The sequence below is a fragment of the Ostrea edulis genome, chromosome 7, assembly GCF_947568905.1.
Source record: "Ostrea edulis chromosome 7, xbOstEdul1.1, whole genome shotgun sequence".
Lineage (NCBI taxonomy): Eukaryota > Metazoa > Mollusca > Bivalvia > Ostreida > Ostreidae > Ostrea > Ostrea edulis.
Window position 1 is genome coordinate 60,807,976 of NC_079170.1, and position 18,777 is coordinate 60,826,752.

The 18,777-nt window shown below is 33.9% G+C and overlaps 1 protein-coding gene across 2 annotated transcripts in view; it reads left to right on the plus strand.

The window, feature by feature from the left end:
• Window positions 1–18,777, plus strand: part of LOC130048312 (protein O-linked-mannose beta-1,2-N-acetylglucosaminyltransferase 1-like) — a 59,047-nt gene continuing 40,270 nt past the window's right edge. Inside the window, exons 1-6 of one of the 2 annotated variants that reach the window (XM_056144898.1) lie at window positions 1–168; window positions 8,583–8,675; window positions 10,006–10,086; window positions 10,452–10,511; window positions 13,127–13,229; window positions 13,761–13,819. In XM_056144898.1, coding sequence (XP_056000873.1) covers window positions 8,633–8,675; window positions 10,006–10,086; window positions 10,452–10,511; window positions 13,127–13,229; window positions 13,761–13,819 — 346 coding nt within the window. In that variant the 5' untranslated portion in view covers window positions 1–168; window positions 8,583–8,632. The remainder of the gene's footprint in view (window positions 169–8,582; window positions 8,676–10,005; window positions 10,087–10,451; window positions 10,512–13,126; window positions 13,230–13,760; window positions 13,820–18,777) is intronic. The other variant, XM_056144899.1, reaches the window with a different exon arrangement.

Here is an 18,777-nt window from a genome sequence, read left to right on the forward strand (position 1 = left end):
CTGTGCATTATTTCCGATGTTGGAGGCGGAACAAAAATCGGATTTTTCAATCACTTTTTTTCTTTAAAAAGAAATTTCCTTTGAGGGATATTTTCCAGTGGTTCATTTTTCCATCATTATTTAGTATTTTCTTTACTGAGTAAATTGCGGTACCACGAAAAGCCAAAGGTAAGACAAAGTAACACCGTCACGATTTTGAATTGTGACTGTGAGTACGTGTACACCTCGGGTGTCGGGTACACCAGTGATCGCGAAATGTTGAAATGTTTTACAGGACATTCGGTCTGGTAAACACAGGAACATTACCAGACCGAATCACATTTTACCAGACCGAAAAAAAGTAGTAGTATTTTTAGATAAAAACATGAAAGACTGAGAGCCTCCTGGTCATTGGATTTTCGTTTTAAAGGTTTACTGTGGACTGCATTACTTTTCCATTTTAATTGGAACATGTTGCCGTTTTTGTATGTTTTTTTTTATAAATGGAACTGGAAGTCGAAACGTAGCAGCGATTTTTTCTCTACCCACTGGTACAGGTACCCATTCAATTGGGAAAAATAGCGTCAAAATCGAACAAACTGGGAATTTTCTACCAATGTATAGGCAAATGATTTCAGCTATAAGAAAAGAAAAAATACAACAAAACAAGAAGTATTCATCTCTTTACAAACTTCTTAACGGTAATATTTGTTGTTGTGAAACATAAGGAATCATCGTACAAAACACACTGCCATGATCTGTACTTTCGATTTAATACCGGAAGGGAACATTTTAGTTAAATCGTACAACGTTTCAGACTAAGAAAACTACGATTTCAGCGGTCTATTTTTCGGCAAGTGAATTGGGAATTTTTAGTCTCAAAATTGGGAAAAATCAACGGTTTTTGGCATTGGAAATGGTACCGTTTATCGGTACCAGTTATATAAGGGGGGACAATGCTGCGTAGTTTTCGAAACCATTGCAGGAAAGTCACCGGACATTCGTACCGAAAATATAATGAAGTTTACCGGACCGAGAGTCAAATTACCGGACATGTCCGTCGGTCCGACGACATTTCGCTTTCACTGGTACACAGGGGCAAATTTCCAGCTCATAATAGAATAAGATGAAGAAATCAACAACAGTATATCTAGTGAATTTTACAAGCCCCTGTGTCAGGGTGCATATGAATGACCATGTCATCCCAAAGAATGGTGTATTACTGTGATTTACGGTAAAGGATACCTTTCCTTTTGAAAAAAAAAAAACCCCCAAAAACAAAAAACCCAAAAATAATTACCCTTTCACAGGTAAAGACATACCTGTAAGACTCCTAAGTTCAAAAAAATTCTGTATGTGAGGTTGTTCAATGAACACCAATAAAATCCTGCCAGTGTATTCAACCATTATCTATCTAGATGATAGAATAGAATATTTATTCAACTGTAGTATAAAAGAGAGAGGAGAAAATCTTTGACATGACCTGTAATACGGGACTTTCGAGATACGGATCCACCAGTGATTCATTTTGGCGTGCGTCCTGCGTAAATTACGCATTGAATTTGCTCAGGAAGCATTATTTCAATAACTGCATCCCAGCAGACGCATGAAAACTTGAAATTATATGAAAATGTTTCCATTTTCCCTCCGGTAATTCGTACAAAATCTAAGCTCCAGAACGTACTACACACCCAAGATATTCCGAATTAAGAATTATGATATTTCATTGGTCAACTCGCATTGCATTAACCAATGAAACAAAATGATATATATGGCATTACGGCGGGTAAACAAAACTGGGAACTAGAATTTCCTCGCATATAATCCGATTCTACCAATTTTTTTTTTACTTAAAAAAAACGTCTAATCAAGGAAAGTTAACAACATTTTTGCAAAGTGATGTGAATGATAATATGTTTAAATTGTTTTATTTTATTGGATGTTATATTTTATGCTCTGATTAATCTTATCATGTTTTACATTGTTAAAGCGCTTAGAGTAATTACAAATTATATAATGCGCTTTATAAATGCTGCACATTATTATTATTGTCAGCTACTACGGGTAAAAAAAACAAAACAAATGCGGTGTCCCCGAAATCAAACGTCGGTCCTGAAAAAGAAATAGAGGTTGAGAAAATTCGAAAGGTGAAAAAAAATGTCACCAAATATGGTTTACACTTTATTCTTCGTTAAGATTTGAGAAAAGTTAAAAAAATGGAGAAAAATTTATTATTGCAGCATTTGCACACAACACAGAAAAACTAAATGGCATAGTAGCTAGGAATAAAAACTTAATCCATCATTCAACTTTAAGCAGACGCGTGAACTTGGCGGATCATAAACTTATTTGTGTGTGTGGATTGGTTAGTATCAGAAAATTTACATTGCACCACTCTTAAAATTCAAATCATGGATTGATCTGTTGCATGAACTTGGTCTTGAGAATTTTCTTCATCTGAAAATCATTTTGCAATATGAACTATGTATAAGAATTTTCTGCAAATGAATTATCTGATGGCTTGTAATAAAAAGCGAAATATAAATTCCCTAGAAGGAGGTGTCAACAGTAAGCTTCTTCCTTAACTTGGTTTGTGTATACCTGTGATTGTCAGGCTGTTTGTTTGAAGTAATGAAATTTGAACTCATTGATTTTAGCATGGGACTCATTATTGTAATCAAGGGGAGTCCACTGGACTCATGATAACCATTTTCAAAATGAATCACTGATCCACTCGACTCTTATCGCGCATTGAACGTCAATTGTAGGGCATGTCACTTCCGGATTACAATAACAACAAAGTAAACAAACATGGAATTCTTCAATTGCTATCAAATTCCTGCATTTAAATGCTATCTTTGAAAGAAAGGAATTACTACAACCATATTATAGGAAAATGCATTTGATTAAAATATGCGAGTTGGCGAGAGAAATAAGTCTAGGGAATATCTTGAGGATATCTGTAAAACCTCACGCCATGCATCCAATGATACGCGTCTAAATGCACCTTTTCCCCTCCATCTAATTTACACCCAGGTACTAGGCACCAATAGTGACTCGGATCATCATCGTGGGATTGCTCATAACTCTTTACGGACCGTGTGCTAGCTAAACACCATTTGTATCGATGTCAACTTTGCCCTACAATTGGTTATTATCACGTGACCGTGGTGTGTAAACGTCAAATATAATCGGTCGTTCCGGCACATCCCGAAAGTTCCGTATTGAACCCAGGACCCCTGCATTACTAGTCAGGTGCTCTATATTTATTCTCCCAATTTGTGCCCACAGAGGAGCATTAGGATGCACAAAGTGCAAAATTACATAAACATTATTACATATGACAAAGGCAAACAACTTTAGACAAGTGCACTGTATGATGAACAGAGTTATCCTTCAAATCTATCAATGCATAAAATACACATGAAACATGTGTATGTGTAGTACAAGCATAGTAACTATGATGCAGTGATTACCTGCATGTTATACATGCACATAAGTATATTGTACATGTATGTTGCTTTCTCGTATTGAAAATTTATGATTAATTACACGACCCCGAGTAATTATTGTAACAAAAAAAACAATAAAGGTTTACGATTTTAACTGTATATTAGATTTTTAAAATAGTTATAGAGACCCGAACCGAAATACCTGAACCCGAAGTAAAATAAATTAGAACCGACCCGACCCGAAAGTTTTAGCTCACCTGAGCCGAAGGCTCAAATGAGCTTTTCTGATCAAAATTTGTTCGTTGTCTGTCGTCGTGAACTTTTCACATTTTCATCTTCTTCTCAAGAACCACTGGGCCAATTATAACTCAAAGTTGGTCAAAAGCATCCTTGGGTGAAGGGCTTTCAAGTTTGTTCAAATAAAGGACCATGTCCCCTTCAAAGGGGAGATAATCACAAAAATGCAAAAATAAGGTGGGGTCATTTAAAAATCTTCTTCAAGAACCAATGAGCCAGAAGAGCTGAAATTTATATGAAAGCTTCCTGACATAGTGCAGATTCAAGTTTGTTCAAATCATGGCCCCCAGGGGTAAATTGGGGCCACAATAGGAGATCAAAGTTTTACATAGAAATATATAGGGAAAATCTTTAAAAATCTTCTTCTCAAGAGCCAATGAGCGAGAAGAGCTGAGATTTACATGAAAGCTTCCTGACATAGTGCAGTTTCAAGTTTGTTCAAATCATGGCCCCCAGGGGTAGGTTTGGGCCACAATAGGGGATCAAAGTCTTACATAGAAATATACAGGGAAAATCTTTAAAAATCTTCTTCTCAAGAACCAATGAGTCAGAAGAGCTGAAATTTATATGAAAGCTTCCTGACATAGTGCAGATTCAAGTTTGTACAAATCATGGCCCCCAGGGGTAGATTGGGGCAACAATAGGGGATCAAAGTTTTACATAGAATATATAGGGAAAATCTTTAAAAAATCTTTTTCTCAAGAGCCAATGAACCAAAAGAGCTGAGATTTACATGAAAGCTTTCTGACATAGTGTAGATTCAAGTTTGTACAAATCATGGCCCCCGGGGGTAGGTTTGGGCCACAATAGGGGATCAAAGTTTTACATGAAAATAAATAGAGAAAATCTATAAAAAATCATCTTCTCAAGAACCAATGAGCCAGAAGAGCTGAGATTTATATGAAAGCTTCCTGACATAGTACAGATTCAAGTTTGTAAAAATCATGGCCTCCAGGGGTAGGTTGGGGCCACAATACAGACTAAGGTTTTACATGCAAATTTATATGGAAAGTCTTTAGATATGGGCCAAGGTAACTTAGGTGAGTGATGTGGCCCTTGGGCCTCTTGTTTGTAATATATATTTACATTTTCAAAGTTTATGATTATTGTAACTTTATGAATTATCAAATTCTGTGTCCTTGTATTTCGTAATTCTTTCTTAGATACACTCTGTAGATCATTTCCCCATTACAAATATATATACTTATAAGTTCAATAATTAATTTCATTTTTGAAAATACATGTGAGTTTGAACTGCGGTGCTTTACATGTTAGTGCTTCATTAAGTATATCGGTTTGAAGGGCTGCAGTTCACACCCTCATGAACAGGTTTGTAATTTTAAAAAGGAAATTTATTTCTTATACATGTATTTACATTCTACTTTCATTTCTGTCAGAATTCACAGCCAATACAATAGACGTACAATATATATCTAGATTCATACACACAGTGTAATGTTTACAACTGCAGCACATTCATGAGGAAATGATTATCATTACAATTTGTAAAGATATTAAAAAAGTATAAACATTGAAAATGTAAATATATATCATGTATATATCTGTGGACATTGATAAAAGGAGAGTTTTTTCGTGTATGATGTCTTACGTTTTCATGGGGAAAAAATGCTGTGTCTCCTTTAACTGAATCAACCCTGAATTGTATCCCTATCCTTAGTTTTGTATAAACATATTGTTCATATGTTGTTCAAAAGATTATTGAATAAATATTATTTTGGACTTAAAATTTGTGATTACTTAGTAGGTGATTCAAATCATATTTAAAAGCGGGTTGAATTAACTGGTGAAAATTAGTCCACAATGTTCAATATGTTGATATACCTGCAACTTAAATGGAGATTAGATCAGAATATTTCTTTGTCTACTTGTAAAATAAAGTATGGAAAAAAATGTGATTTGTTTCCTACCTTCACTGGTGCAGTGAATGTTAGTGAGAAGACAACAATTATGCTTTTGGTCTAAAGGACGCATTACTAAATTCAGACATAGTCTTAAAAGCTGTCCTTCTGTAAATGATTAAAGGATTTTGATGGGGCTCCAGAAAAGAGTCATCCATGAATGAATGAATCATTTTTGGTTTGATAAATACCTGCACAGATATCTAGAGTATGTACACCCATCTTGCATTGATGAACAGATAGCTAGACTGCCAGGCCCTTGCTTTAGATTCCTTTGTTGTCAATTTACTTGTTTGTGTAACCAGTAATTATTGTCACTCAACTTTTGGAGTCAGCACAAGTAACATTATAGCTAATTAAATACAGTCACCAATCGGTTAATGATATATAGTTAACCAATCCTACGAATATCAAACAAACAAAGCATTACTTCCAAGGTGGTCCATCGAATAGCGACAGTTACTCTACACTCTTGACAGTACTTTTAAACGAGTTGAGTTACTGTAATTTATACATATGATTTACATCTTAAAATTATTATTAAATTAAATAAAAAAAATTTTTTTTCCCAATCTAAATATCATTATGTTAAATTACTTTACTATTAAATTTTAATTATTTACATGTCCTTACAATTCCATTGATAATTTATGCTTATTCAGTATTCAATGCATTCACTAACTTAACCTTCTGTTTTGCTTATTATTGATATAATAGGCCATCGTACCGTAGTTTCAGCGGGTGAAACGTCACAATAACACAAATTACATTGTATGAGCGGTTTCAGTGGATGAAACGTCACAATGTCACAAATTACGTCACAAATTACGTTGTATGAGCGTCTTCACAGCGGCTGCCACGTAACTAATCTATTCACTCGCCATCTTCAATTTGCATGATTTGTAGCTTCCAATATCATTCGTAAGTTTCCTTCCGGTTGGTGAGTAAAAAATTTTTACTTATATGTATAACTAAGGTTTTATCATGCATGTTTACAAACATGTAAACAATTTTGTATGTTTATAAGTATGGAAACCACTAAGCATCATTATTCTACTGTTAAATTTTTATATGTTTACTAATATAGAAACAACTACACGTGTTATACTTATATAAACAACTAAGCATATAATTCGGGTTTCTATCGTGTATATATATATGTGTGTTTATCAGTATGTAAACATTTACATATATAAGTATCGTAGCATATTAATATTATAAATATAAACTTTGCGTTTTTATCGTTTTAGTTTATATAAACATATATGTTAAAGTTTAGATGCAGCTATACATCAAATCCAGGTATATTATAATACATGTATATGCAAATATACATAAAATTCATGTATGTTATTATGCGTATGTATTTTGTAAACTTCTCTTTTTATGACAAACATTTAGATGCAATGTCGCAGTTTGTATGTATGCAGGCCTGCTACATACTATTATATTTAATATATGTAAGCTTGTTGGATGTATGCGATTTGTGATTTTGCATCTATTCTGTATTTTCATTAATTAATTAAATCTATATGTTTTGTAATTAAGTATACCACTTCTTATGGTTAATATTTTATCTGTCATACAATTTTAACATAAGTACTAACTCACCACTTATTACATTACGCATCTTCAGTTTTATACACATAATACATACTATCGAATAAGAATTATGGAGCCATGTCGTGCTATAAGCTGGATCTAGCTACAGAAACATGGTACAGGGTATGAGGTGTAGCACCTGATGACGGCCTCAAAATTCTTGCCTAATGACGATCTCAAAATTGTTGTATGGCAAAATTAATAATTAATAACTAATAACTAGTAGCACTCTATTATCAAAATTTTCTTTGGCGACCCTACCCTAATTCTTTTCTGTATATATTTTAGTTATTTCACATGTATATACATACCTACATCCCTATTACTATTACCTGTTACTAATATTACTAATTATGTAATAATTATGGTATATTTATTTCGGTGTATCTCGATTTATTTGGGCGAAGGACGGAGACTCGTGCGATTACTAATTATTACCTTCTATTAGAATCCAAATAAATTAAAAAAATATTTTCAATATTTAATTTTATATTTACTTATCAAATTTTTTTTTTAAATTCTAATTTATTGAATAAATTAAATGAAAGTTATTATTAAATTTATTATATAAATAAAAAATATAATTAATTTTTTACTTTTTATTTAGTTTTGTAAAATATAAGTTACTTCTTTATTTCATTATGATTTATGACATACGACCACATGTATGTGTCCGGCCATCAAAAGACAGTACCGCAGTCATCAGACGTGTTGGTACACGATGGTCCTTATTTATTTATATTTATTTATTTTTAAAACCATGGGACAACCCATACGTCCCATACGGAGCATATGTATGTTACTACAACACACTTCAACTTCACTATGTTGGTGCATTTGGGAGGTGTTGGAGGGTGAGGCTGGATCGCAATGAGATGGATAGTATTATGGCAGATAATACAGTCACCAATCGGTTAACGATATATAGTTAACCAATCCTACGAATATCAAACAAACAAGTAACATTATAGCTAATTATAGTTTGCTGTTTGGATTTAGTGATGAAACACATCATAAAAAAGAAAAATCATGTAGTATAAGATAGTTTTCAGATCAGCTTTTTATCATGCAAACTGAATCATACTGACTACTGTTAACTTTCATTGGCTCCTTATCAATGATTTTGTTTGGCAATGCTGTCAGTCATTAAATGTGACTTACAAACAGCAACAGCGAAAATTTCGTCTTGTGTCCCAAGAGAGGCAAGAGAAGTGAGACCAGTAGTTATCTACAAGACAGCGGAACCATGCAGCTGAATTCTTTCTGTTTTCCAGACTGTTGGACAGTTTTATTTAGCAAAAGACTGCTAGTTACATCTTCTTTTTTTTTGCAGTATGTTCCAGACTATAAAGAAATGCTAGACAAACTTCATTGGTGATTGGGATGTGGAGGCGAGGAAGAAGATTTGTGAAGAGGACATTTGGAGGTAGAGAGTGAGAAAAAAAAGAATTTCTCTCCCATCATTTCCTCCATCTTTTTATGTTTCTATAAAACAATTCTTTTGATTGTGGTGAAAAAGTGAAGGTAACACACTTTGGTCAATCTCATAAAAAATGTGAGAGTATAAGGGCGAACATTGGAGCCCTGGAAACACCAGAGGTGGGATCAAATGTCTAGGGGGAGTAAGCATTCCCTACTGACTGGTGACATCTGCTGTCAACCCTATGTCTTAATCAGGTAACCGTAGTATTCCACAGTCAAATTCAGAATGTAAAGAATGGCCTATTAATTGATATGAAACTCATCAGACAGCATTCAACAAAATGACAGTATTTACAAATTAGATCGTTATAACGACCACAGAATCTTACAAATTAGATCGTTATAACGACCACAGAATCTTACAAATTAGATCGTTATAACGACCACAGAATGTATTTACAAATTAGATCGTTATAACGACCACAGAATCTTACAAATTAGATCGTTATAACGACCACAGAATGTATTTACAAATTAGATCGTTATAACGACCACAGAATCTTACAAATTAGATCGTTATAACGACCACAGAATGTATTTACAAATTAGATCGTTATAACGACCACAGAATGTATTTACAAATTAGATTGTTATAACGACCACAGAATGTATTTACAAATTAGATCGTTATAACGACCACAGAATGTATTTACAAATTAGATCGTTATAACGACCACAGAATGTATTTACAAATTAGATCGTTATAACGACCACAAAATGTATTTACAAATTAGATCGTTATAACGACCACAGAATCTTTGAAATGCTGACTTGAAACAAGACCGTTGAAACCCCTGTAACATCATCTTATAAATATTTGTAAGTAGCCTGTCTTAATTTAAAAATTGATCATATGCAGAACATGCATCCTCTCGTGTATCAAATCAGTTGAGAGACATAAATACCATATGTAGGTGATAATGAAATATTGCTACATTATTAATATGGGACTGTGAAGAAGCTGGAGTCATCCCATTTGTCATGAAGTTGAGTTGTTTGTTTGCCATTATCATCTAGTGTGTCAATGAAATATCTAAATATGAAACAGATGCATTTATGTGATATGTATTATGCTTCAAAAATACAAATGAAGAGATATAATGTTTTTTCTAACCTGATATGTTAATTCAACAATATCTAAAGAATGACATGCAGATGTATCTGTTGTTAAGATGATTAATCGATATTTTTGTTTTTGTGTTTTAGGATATAAACCCCTCACAATGTATCTGTTGTTGAGATGACTAATCGATATTTTTGTTTTTGTGTTTTAGGATACAAACCCCTCACAATATGGGTTCTACTTGCTTTAGCTATATCTCTTCTACTTCTGCATTGGAATAGAGATCCGAAAGGTGGGTAAACGTTATACATGTAATGAATAGGATGTTTGTAGGCCAAACTTCGTCAGGTCTCTCTAGGAAAAAATAGTGTCTGGATGACAAATCTGAAATACTTCTTGAGTCTGTGTGATTAAACTTTACAAAGAAAGCTTTTATGAAGAATCTCTTCTGCTTAGAAGGTCATGGTTACCAGGTCACACAAGGTAAAAAAAATCACCTCTGAATGATTTGATATTGGGACTTAGCAATGAAATTTTACACAAACCAAATATAGATATAAGCTAGCAGGGGACTTGCAATCACTGAAATTTCATGTCATTAAGAGAAAAATTATAATATAGATTAATCTAAAGAGACATTGTTTTATATGTTTGTAGGTACTCTCAATGGAGGTAACATAGTATGGGATGTTACGGATGGATCGAAGAGTCTTTCAGGTAAAACATTGCAAAGATGCAAAGTGGTTGTGCATTAATATCCCTTTGTAACAAATTAAATGTTAGAGGATGCGTATGTAGTGACTTGTAATAGCATGTTCACAGCAGGCATAATCTTATGGACAGTATATAAATGTTACAACTTCAGGCTTGGATATCTTGAACAAATTTCAAACTCAAGTATGACTTTTTAGGTCACCTGAGTAAACTCAAGTGACCTATTGCAATTGGTTTTCGTCCGTCGTGCGTTAACAATTGAACATTTTTAACTTCTTCTTAATAACTACCAGTTCAATTCTTTTCAAATTTGGTATGAAGCATCATTGGGACAAGGGGGACATAAATTGTAAATTTCAGGACTCCAGCACCCCTGGGGCCCTAGGGGCAGGGCAAAAACTGCCCGAAATTGACCAATTTTCAAAAATCTTCTTCTGAAGAACCACACACATGTAAGAAAAACTAAATGCATAGTAATATAGAGCAGGCAGGCCTCTACCAAAATTGTAAATTTCATGATCCCCGGGGTAGGGGTTCTGACCCCAGGGTGGGGCCAAACTTGTTATATAGTGTTTATGTGTAAAACACGTACTTCAATAACATCTTCTTTAGTGCTATTGATACTAAATTGAAAGTAAATAGATATTTAGAAAGAGCAGGTAGTCCTTTACCAAAATTGTAAATTTGAGGGTCCCAGGGGTAGGCATTTTGGTATCGGGGTGGGGCCAAAATGGTCAGTTATCAAATGTGTAAACAATAGACGTTTTTAACTTCTTCTTGATAACTATCATTCCAATTCTTTTCAAATCTGGTATGAAACATATTTAGAACAAGGGAAACATATTAGAATTGTAAATTTCAGGACTCCTGCACCCCTGGGGCCTTAGGGGCAGGGTAAAAATTGACCAATTTTGAAAAATCTTCTCTAGAACTGCACATGTGTTAGAAAAACTAAATGCATAGTGATGTAGGGCAGGAAGGCCTTTACCAAAATTGTAAATTTCATGATCCCCGGGGTAGGGGTTCTGACCCCAGGGCAGGGCCATATTTGTTATATAGTGTTTATGTGTAAAACACTTGAATAACATCTTCTTTAGTGCTATTTATACTAAATTGAAACTAAATGGATAGAGCAGGTAGTCTTTTACCAAAATTGTAAATTTGATGATCCTCAGAGTAAGGGTTCTGACCCCAGGGTAGGGCCAAAATTAGTATATAGTATTTATGTGTAAGTTTGCTGATACTGTATAAAATCTAAATGCATACTTGCAGATGTTTTAATGTTAATACACCTATTCTTTAAAGCCTTTTATCAATGTATGCACTTTTGAGGGCATTGAAGTTTTAAGAACACATCTTGTTTTATACTGTTGCTGAACATTAGAATTTAGCTTAGATATTCAGAACAGGAAATTTTTTCTAGATTTCATAGCCCATGGAAGTAGTGATACTTTTTCTCTAGTATTCAGGTGACTGATAAGGCCTGTTGGCCTCTTCTTGTTTTATTCGAACAGTTAAGATTTTAGTAAATTGTCGGACTTGAGTTTTAACTTAAAGTTGCAAGAGTTATAAGTTGCAAGAATTGCAACATAAAGTTTTAATTGTTTGGAGAATCCAAGCCAGATTTTAGTTTCTCTGTGTGCTATGATATTTTTGCCCCAGCGGTAAAGCGAGGTTATTCCATTTAATGGCATTAAGTGCCACCAATATTGTTACCTACATGTAAAAAATTTGTTTGTCTATATAACATTTTACTTTCAAATTAAGATTCAAGTTTATTCAAACCATGATCCCTACACCCATGGCAAGGTTACAAAAGGCGTTTATAGTTTTACATAGAAATATGTACGAAACATATTAATTTTGCAAGGATCGCTAGAGTTAGGCTAGAATTTGTTCAATGAATATGCAAGGATCATCATGTACAGTTTAAAGTTGTTCAAACTTGTGGCCAGAGCAAGTCTACCTTGGAGTTTAAAGTGTACGTGGCATAATTACATTGAAAACATTAATTACTTTTTTCTCAAGAACCACAGTCATTATTTATTAAATCAATATTTTCATTTTCGCATCCTGTCGTAGGTGTGATTCATGTTTGTTTAAATTGTAACCTCCGAGGTCATGATGGGAACATTTTAATCATCTCAAATTTTCTTATTGATTCCTAGTTTTCTGAATATTTAGAAAAAAAGAAGGTCATAAAAAATATTTTTACTGAAGAGAAACAGCTTAAAGGAAACAATTAGGTTTTGTACTTGCAATTTGCATGCATCCTCTGATGTAGTATTGAATCAATTCTGTTCAAATCATGCCTCCTCTTTCCACCTGACATAGAGTTGGGTGGGTCACCACACCAGAAAATTATGGATTATTTAAAAATGCTATAAAGTTTTCTAAACAGCAAGGCTAATAAGCAATTCAACAAAATATTAATAAGCTGGTATGATATACATTGGATATGTTTACATGTATGTGAATTAAATCCTGCTGAAACAGTGGGAGCATGCAGATCAGTATAGGCCTCCTATCAGTACCGGTGCATCAGTACCTAAAGCAGGAGGGCAAAACTTATGTGGTGGAGAAAATGGAGAAATGTATTGTGGGTTTTTCTTATGTAGAGTCCGCCTGTGGTGTGTCATGTTCATGGGGACAGAAGTCATTTTACATCAAGACGGGGACGGATAAAAGCGTGGGACCCACTATATGCTATAATGGGCAAATGTGAGTCGATAATCTTTACTACAGTACAGTTGTATAGTACAGTTGTATATATGTTCATGTACAGAAAAACGCAATTACAGCGAAACATGGAGGATGTCTCAATTCACTTCCTAATAGGTGTAGTTTGTTATTTCCAATAAGGTTCCTTTTCTTTTATCTATATCATGTTCGTGTAGTCTAAGAATGACATTTTAAGTGATAATTCTTTATAAGCATGTTCACTCTAACTGTGTCATACTGTGCATAATACATACACAACATTATGAAATAGATCTTGTAAGATCTCACAATACACCTTGATTAGAAGATAGTTAACTTTTTACTTGTACATGTAATGAGAATAGAAACAATATTCTGACATCAAAGTATTGTCAATCAGAAGTTAAATGAATCAATAGAATTATGAAACACAACTCTCATAATGATCAAACAGTGACGAAAACATTAGATCACTCTAATCCTGTTTTATATTTATGAATTAGGAGGACAGAGTTATTGTATTTAATTACTTCTCTGTTTTTGCCACACTAGCTACATGAGCGATGAGAAGAAGAATGTTGGAAGAGGGATCAACACACTATTTATTGATGGTAAGATTATAGCTTGTCATGTGGTCAGTGTAGTGTTTATTGATGGTAAGATTATAGCTTGTTGTGTGGTCAGTGTAGTGTTTATTGATGGTAAGATTATAGTTTGTCATGTGGGCAGTGTAGTGTTTATTGATGGTAAGATTATAGCTTGTTGTGTGGTCAGTGCTGTGTTTATTGATGGTAAGAGTATAGTTTGTCATGTGGGCAGTGTAGTGATTATTGATGGTAAGATTATAGCTTGTTGTGTGGTCAGTGTAGTGTTTATTGATGGTAAGATTATAGCTTGTTATGTTGTCAGTGTAGTGTTTATTGATGGTAAGATTATAGCTTGTTGTGTGGTCAGTGCTGTGTTTATTGATGGTAAGATTATAGCTTGTCATGTGGTCAGTGTAGTGTTTATTGATGGTAAGATTATAGCTTGTTGTGTGGTCAGTGTAGTGTTTATTGATGTAAGATTATAGTTTGTCATGTGGTCAGTGTAGTGTTTATTGATGGTAAGATTATAGCTTTTTGTAAGGTCAGTGTAGTATTTATTGATGGTAATATTATAGCTTGTTGTGTGGTCAGTGCTGTGTTTATTGATGGTAAGATTATAGTTTGTCATGTGGTCAGTGTAGTGTTTATTGATGGTAAGATTATAGCTTGTCATGTGGTCAGTGTAGTGTTTATTGATGGTAAGATTATAGCTTGTTGTGTGGTCAGTGTAGTGTTTATTGATGGTAAGATTATAGCTTGTCATGTGGTCAGTGTAGTGTTTATTGATGGTAAGATTATAGCTTGTTATGTTGTCAGTGTAGTGTTTATTGATGGTAAGATTATAGCTTGTTGTGTGGTCAGTGCTGTGTTTATTGATGTTAAGATTATAGCTTGTTGTGTGGTCAGTGTAGTGTTTATTGATGGTAAGATTATACTTGTCATGTGGTCAGTGTAGTATTTATTGATGGTAATATTATAGCTTGTTGTGTGGTCAGTGTTGTGTTTATTGATGGTAATATTATAGCTTGTGTGGTCAGTGCTGTGTTTATTGATGGTAAGATTATAGCTTGTTGTGTGGTCAGTGTAGTGTTTATTGATGGTAAGATTATAGCTTGTCATATGGTCAGTGTAGTGTTTATTGATGGTAAGATTATAGCTTGTTGTGTGGTCAGTATAGTATTTATTGATGGTACGATTATAGCTTGTTGTGTGGTCAGTGCTGTGTTTATTGATGGTAAGATTATAGTTTGTTATGTTGTCAGTGTAGTGTTTATTGATGGTAAGATTATAGCTTGTTTTGTGGTCAGTGCTGTGTTTATTGATGGTACGATTATAGCTTGTTGTGTGGTCAGTGCTGTGTTTATTGATGGTAAGATTATAGCTTGTTATGTTGTCAGTGTAGTGTTTATTGATGGTAAGATTATAGCTTGTTGTGTGGTCAGTGCTGTGTTTATTGATGGTAAGATTATAGTTTGTCATGTGGGCAGTGTAGTGTTTATTGATGGTAAGATTATAGCTTGTCATGTGGTCAGTGTAGTGTTTATTATGTTCCCCAAACAAAGTTTGGGAACATATTGGTTTTACTCTGTTTCTTATTATGTTCCCCAGATGAAGTTTGGGAACATATTGGTTTTACTCTGTTTCTTATTATTATTATTATGTTCCCCAAACAAAGTTTGGGAACATATTGGTTTTACTCTGTTTCTTATTATTAAGGTCTTCCGTCTCCTGCGGAAGACCTTACTATTATTGTTCGCGTTCTTCTTCTTCATTATTATTATTATTATTTTCCTTGGTAGTACACGCGTTTTCCTCAGCCATTTCTCGATCGATTTTCACGAAATTTTCAGGAAAGATGTCTTTTGGTGACGAGACTTTGCTTGCAAAATTTCGTGCTTGACGTCACTTCCGGTCAGGAGTTATCTCTCTTTTAGTGACTTTTTGAAGGGCCTTGTTGTCCACACATCTCCTCCGTTAGTTTTGAAGCTAGAGTCTTGAAATTCTACACAAGATAGAGTAAACATTTTAGAAGATTTGTGGGGGATTCGATTTTACCGGAGGCGATTTGCCTAAACGCTCGCCTGGACTTGAAAAAATGGATGCCAAAATTTTTCGCCGATTTCGGCGATTTTTCACCTTTGATCTCCAATATCTTTTTTCTTGCAAATATTTTGTTAAGACATGTAGAACAAAAGTTGTGCACATTTACGAGATCTTTTCGAAAATAACAAGATTTAGGGGCTAGCCCCTTCAAATTAGGGATCTAGAAGGGCTCAAAGTCTAGATCAAATATCTCAAAAATCGTTAATATTTTGGTATAAGTCAAAGAACAAAAAATGTTCATCTCAACAATCCAAATCTATTCATATAAAAATTTAGGTCATATGTTACGTAATAAGGGATTTTAAGGGCCAAAACCATAAATTTTTTACCCCTTGTATCTCGAAAACGACAAATATTTTGAAAAGCAATAAAGAACAAAAGTTGTTCAGAATGATGATCTGAACAATATGCATATTTCGTTTTTACCCTATGTGGCCCCGTTAGGGAGCTACAGTTTGGCCCCTAAAAATTACTTCTAGAAATAACTCGAGAACGGTAAAGAATTTCTAAATACTTGTTGAACAAAAAATGTTTGAAATGTCATGACCTTTCTTACGATATCAAGCAAAAGGGGCTGACCCTTTAAATTAGGGGCCCAGAAGGGTCCAAAGGTTTATGAGAATATCTCAGAAACTATTAATATTTTGTAATAAGTCATTGAAGCGGAAATGTTCATCTAAACGAGCTTGTTCTTATCAAATCAAAAAGTAGGTCATATGTTACGTAATAAGGGATTTTAAGGGCCAAAATCATAAATAATTGACGCCTCATATCTTGAAAACGACAAATATTTTGAAAAGCATTATTGAACAAAAGTTGTTCAGAATGATAATCTAAACAATATGTACATTTCGTTTTTTCCCTATGTGGCCCCGTTAGGGAGCTACAGTTTGGCCCCTAAATATTTCTTGTAGAGATAACTCGAGAACGGTAAAGAATTTCTAAATACTTGTTGAGCAAAAAATGTTTAAAATGACAAGGCCTTTCTTACGATATCAAGCAAAACGGGCTGGCCCTTTAAATTAGGGGTTCAGAAGGGTCCAAATGTTTTTGAGAATATCTCAGAAACTATTAATATTTTATAATAAGTTGTAGAAACGGAAATGTTCATCTCAACGAGCTTGATCTTATCAAATCAAAAAGTAGGTCATATGTTACGTAATTAGAGATTTTAAGGGCCAAAATCGTAAATATTTGACGCCTCATATCTTTAAAACGACATATTTTTTGAAAAGCATTATTGAACAAAAGTTGTTCAATGTGTCATAACCTATCGATCAATATCAAAAAATGGGTCTGTGGGCCTCATGGCTCGCCTGTAGAGTCGATTTTTGTCGATATCAGTCGATTTCAAAAACTTGTAACTGGTAAATATTTTGCAAGGACATATTGAACAAAAGTTGTTCAGTTTATCGAGATCTATCGATTGATATCAAGAAATAGGCCTATGGTCCTAATGGCTCGCCTGTAGAGTCGATTTTTTGTCGATATCGGTCGATCTCAATAACTTTTTACAGGTAAATATTTTGTAAAGACATATAGAACTAAAGTTGTTGAGTCTATAGAGGGCTAACAAATGACATCAAGAAATAGGCCCGCGGGCCTTATGGCTCGCCTGGAGAGTCGAATTTCAAACGAATTTCACCGCAACTTTGCTTCAGAAGCTTATGATATGAAAAATTGATTATATCTAAAGTGTCTTAAAGTCGGAAACTAAATTGGGACTCATTTGTCTTTTTTTTTTTTTTTTAACTCCGAGTGCATCAACAAATCGGACGGAAGACCTACTCGTTGCTCGCAACGAGATCGTGTCTAGTTATTATTATTTTTCTTTCTTTCTTCTTGGGACTTTTTTGTCCACGAGTGTTCTCAGAAACTACTCAAGGGATCGATATGAAACCTTTTTAGGATGATAGTATAGCATATGTAGATGTGCGGAACGAATGTCATTTTGTCTGAAAATGCATGCATGTGCATGCACGTGCATTTAATTTTTTGTTTACAAACTTTGGAATGAGTCTAACTTTTTTATTTTTCAATGAAATCGTTTCCTATTGATATTGTAGGTATAACTTGGGACCCTTAACTGTTTGCCATCGTCAAAATTTCAATTCTGCACGCGCATGCACGTGTGCTTCAATTTGATTGGATAATACAAAACCGTTTATAACATTCATGCCAATTAAGGAAATTTAATGATATTTACAGGATAGGTAGACATGCCAAATATCTACAGATCGATGTAATAAAAATTGCAAACGCGCATGCGCACTCACATGTATTGTCTTTTGAAGGTTCAATTCTTTCAATGACCATAACTTTTTTGTTTTTTGTCAAAATCTTTTCAAACTTGTATTGTATATGTATCTTGATATTCTTAACAAAAGTGTACTGTCATAATTACCATCAGGCACGTGCATGCACATGTGCTAAATTCTGATTGGACGATTTTCAAATCGCCATAACTTTCTTATAAATGATGGAAACAATATGAAATTTATACTGTAAGTATATCTATCAAATGTCTATTGAATGACATCAACATTGATGCTGAGTCATACTCACGTGCCCGTGTATGCACGTGCATAGCTTTTCTTTCATTTTTCGGGTACTAAAATGGTTATAACTATTGAATTAAAAACTGAAATGAATTCAAATTTACCCTGAGGATCTATGATATGAATGTCTATGAAATGGTGTCAACAGATTTTCCATTATCAAAATTGCGTGCGCGTGAATGCGCGTGCATTGTAATTTTTGACGTCTAAATTCAAGTATTGGTCTACAACATTTTTAAATTGCAATGAATAGGATTGAAATTTAGATTGCAAGTATGTTTTGGGCCTCTCAATTTATTAATAGTGTCAAAATCACTTTCC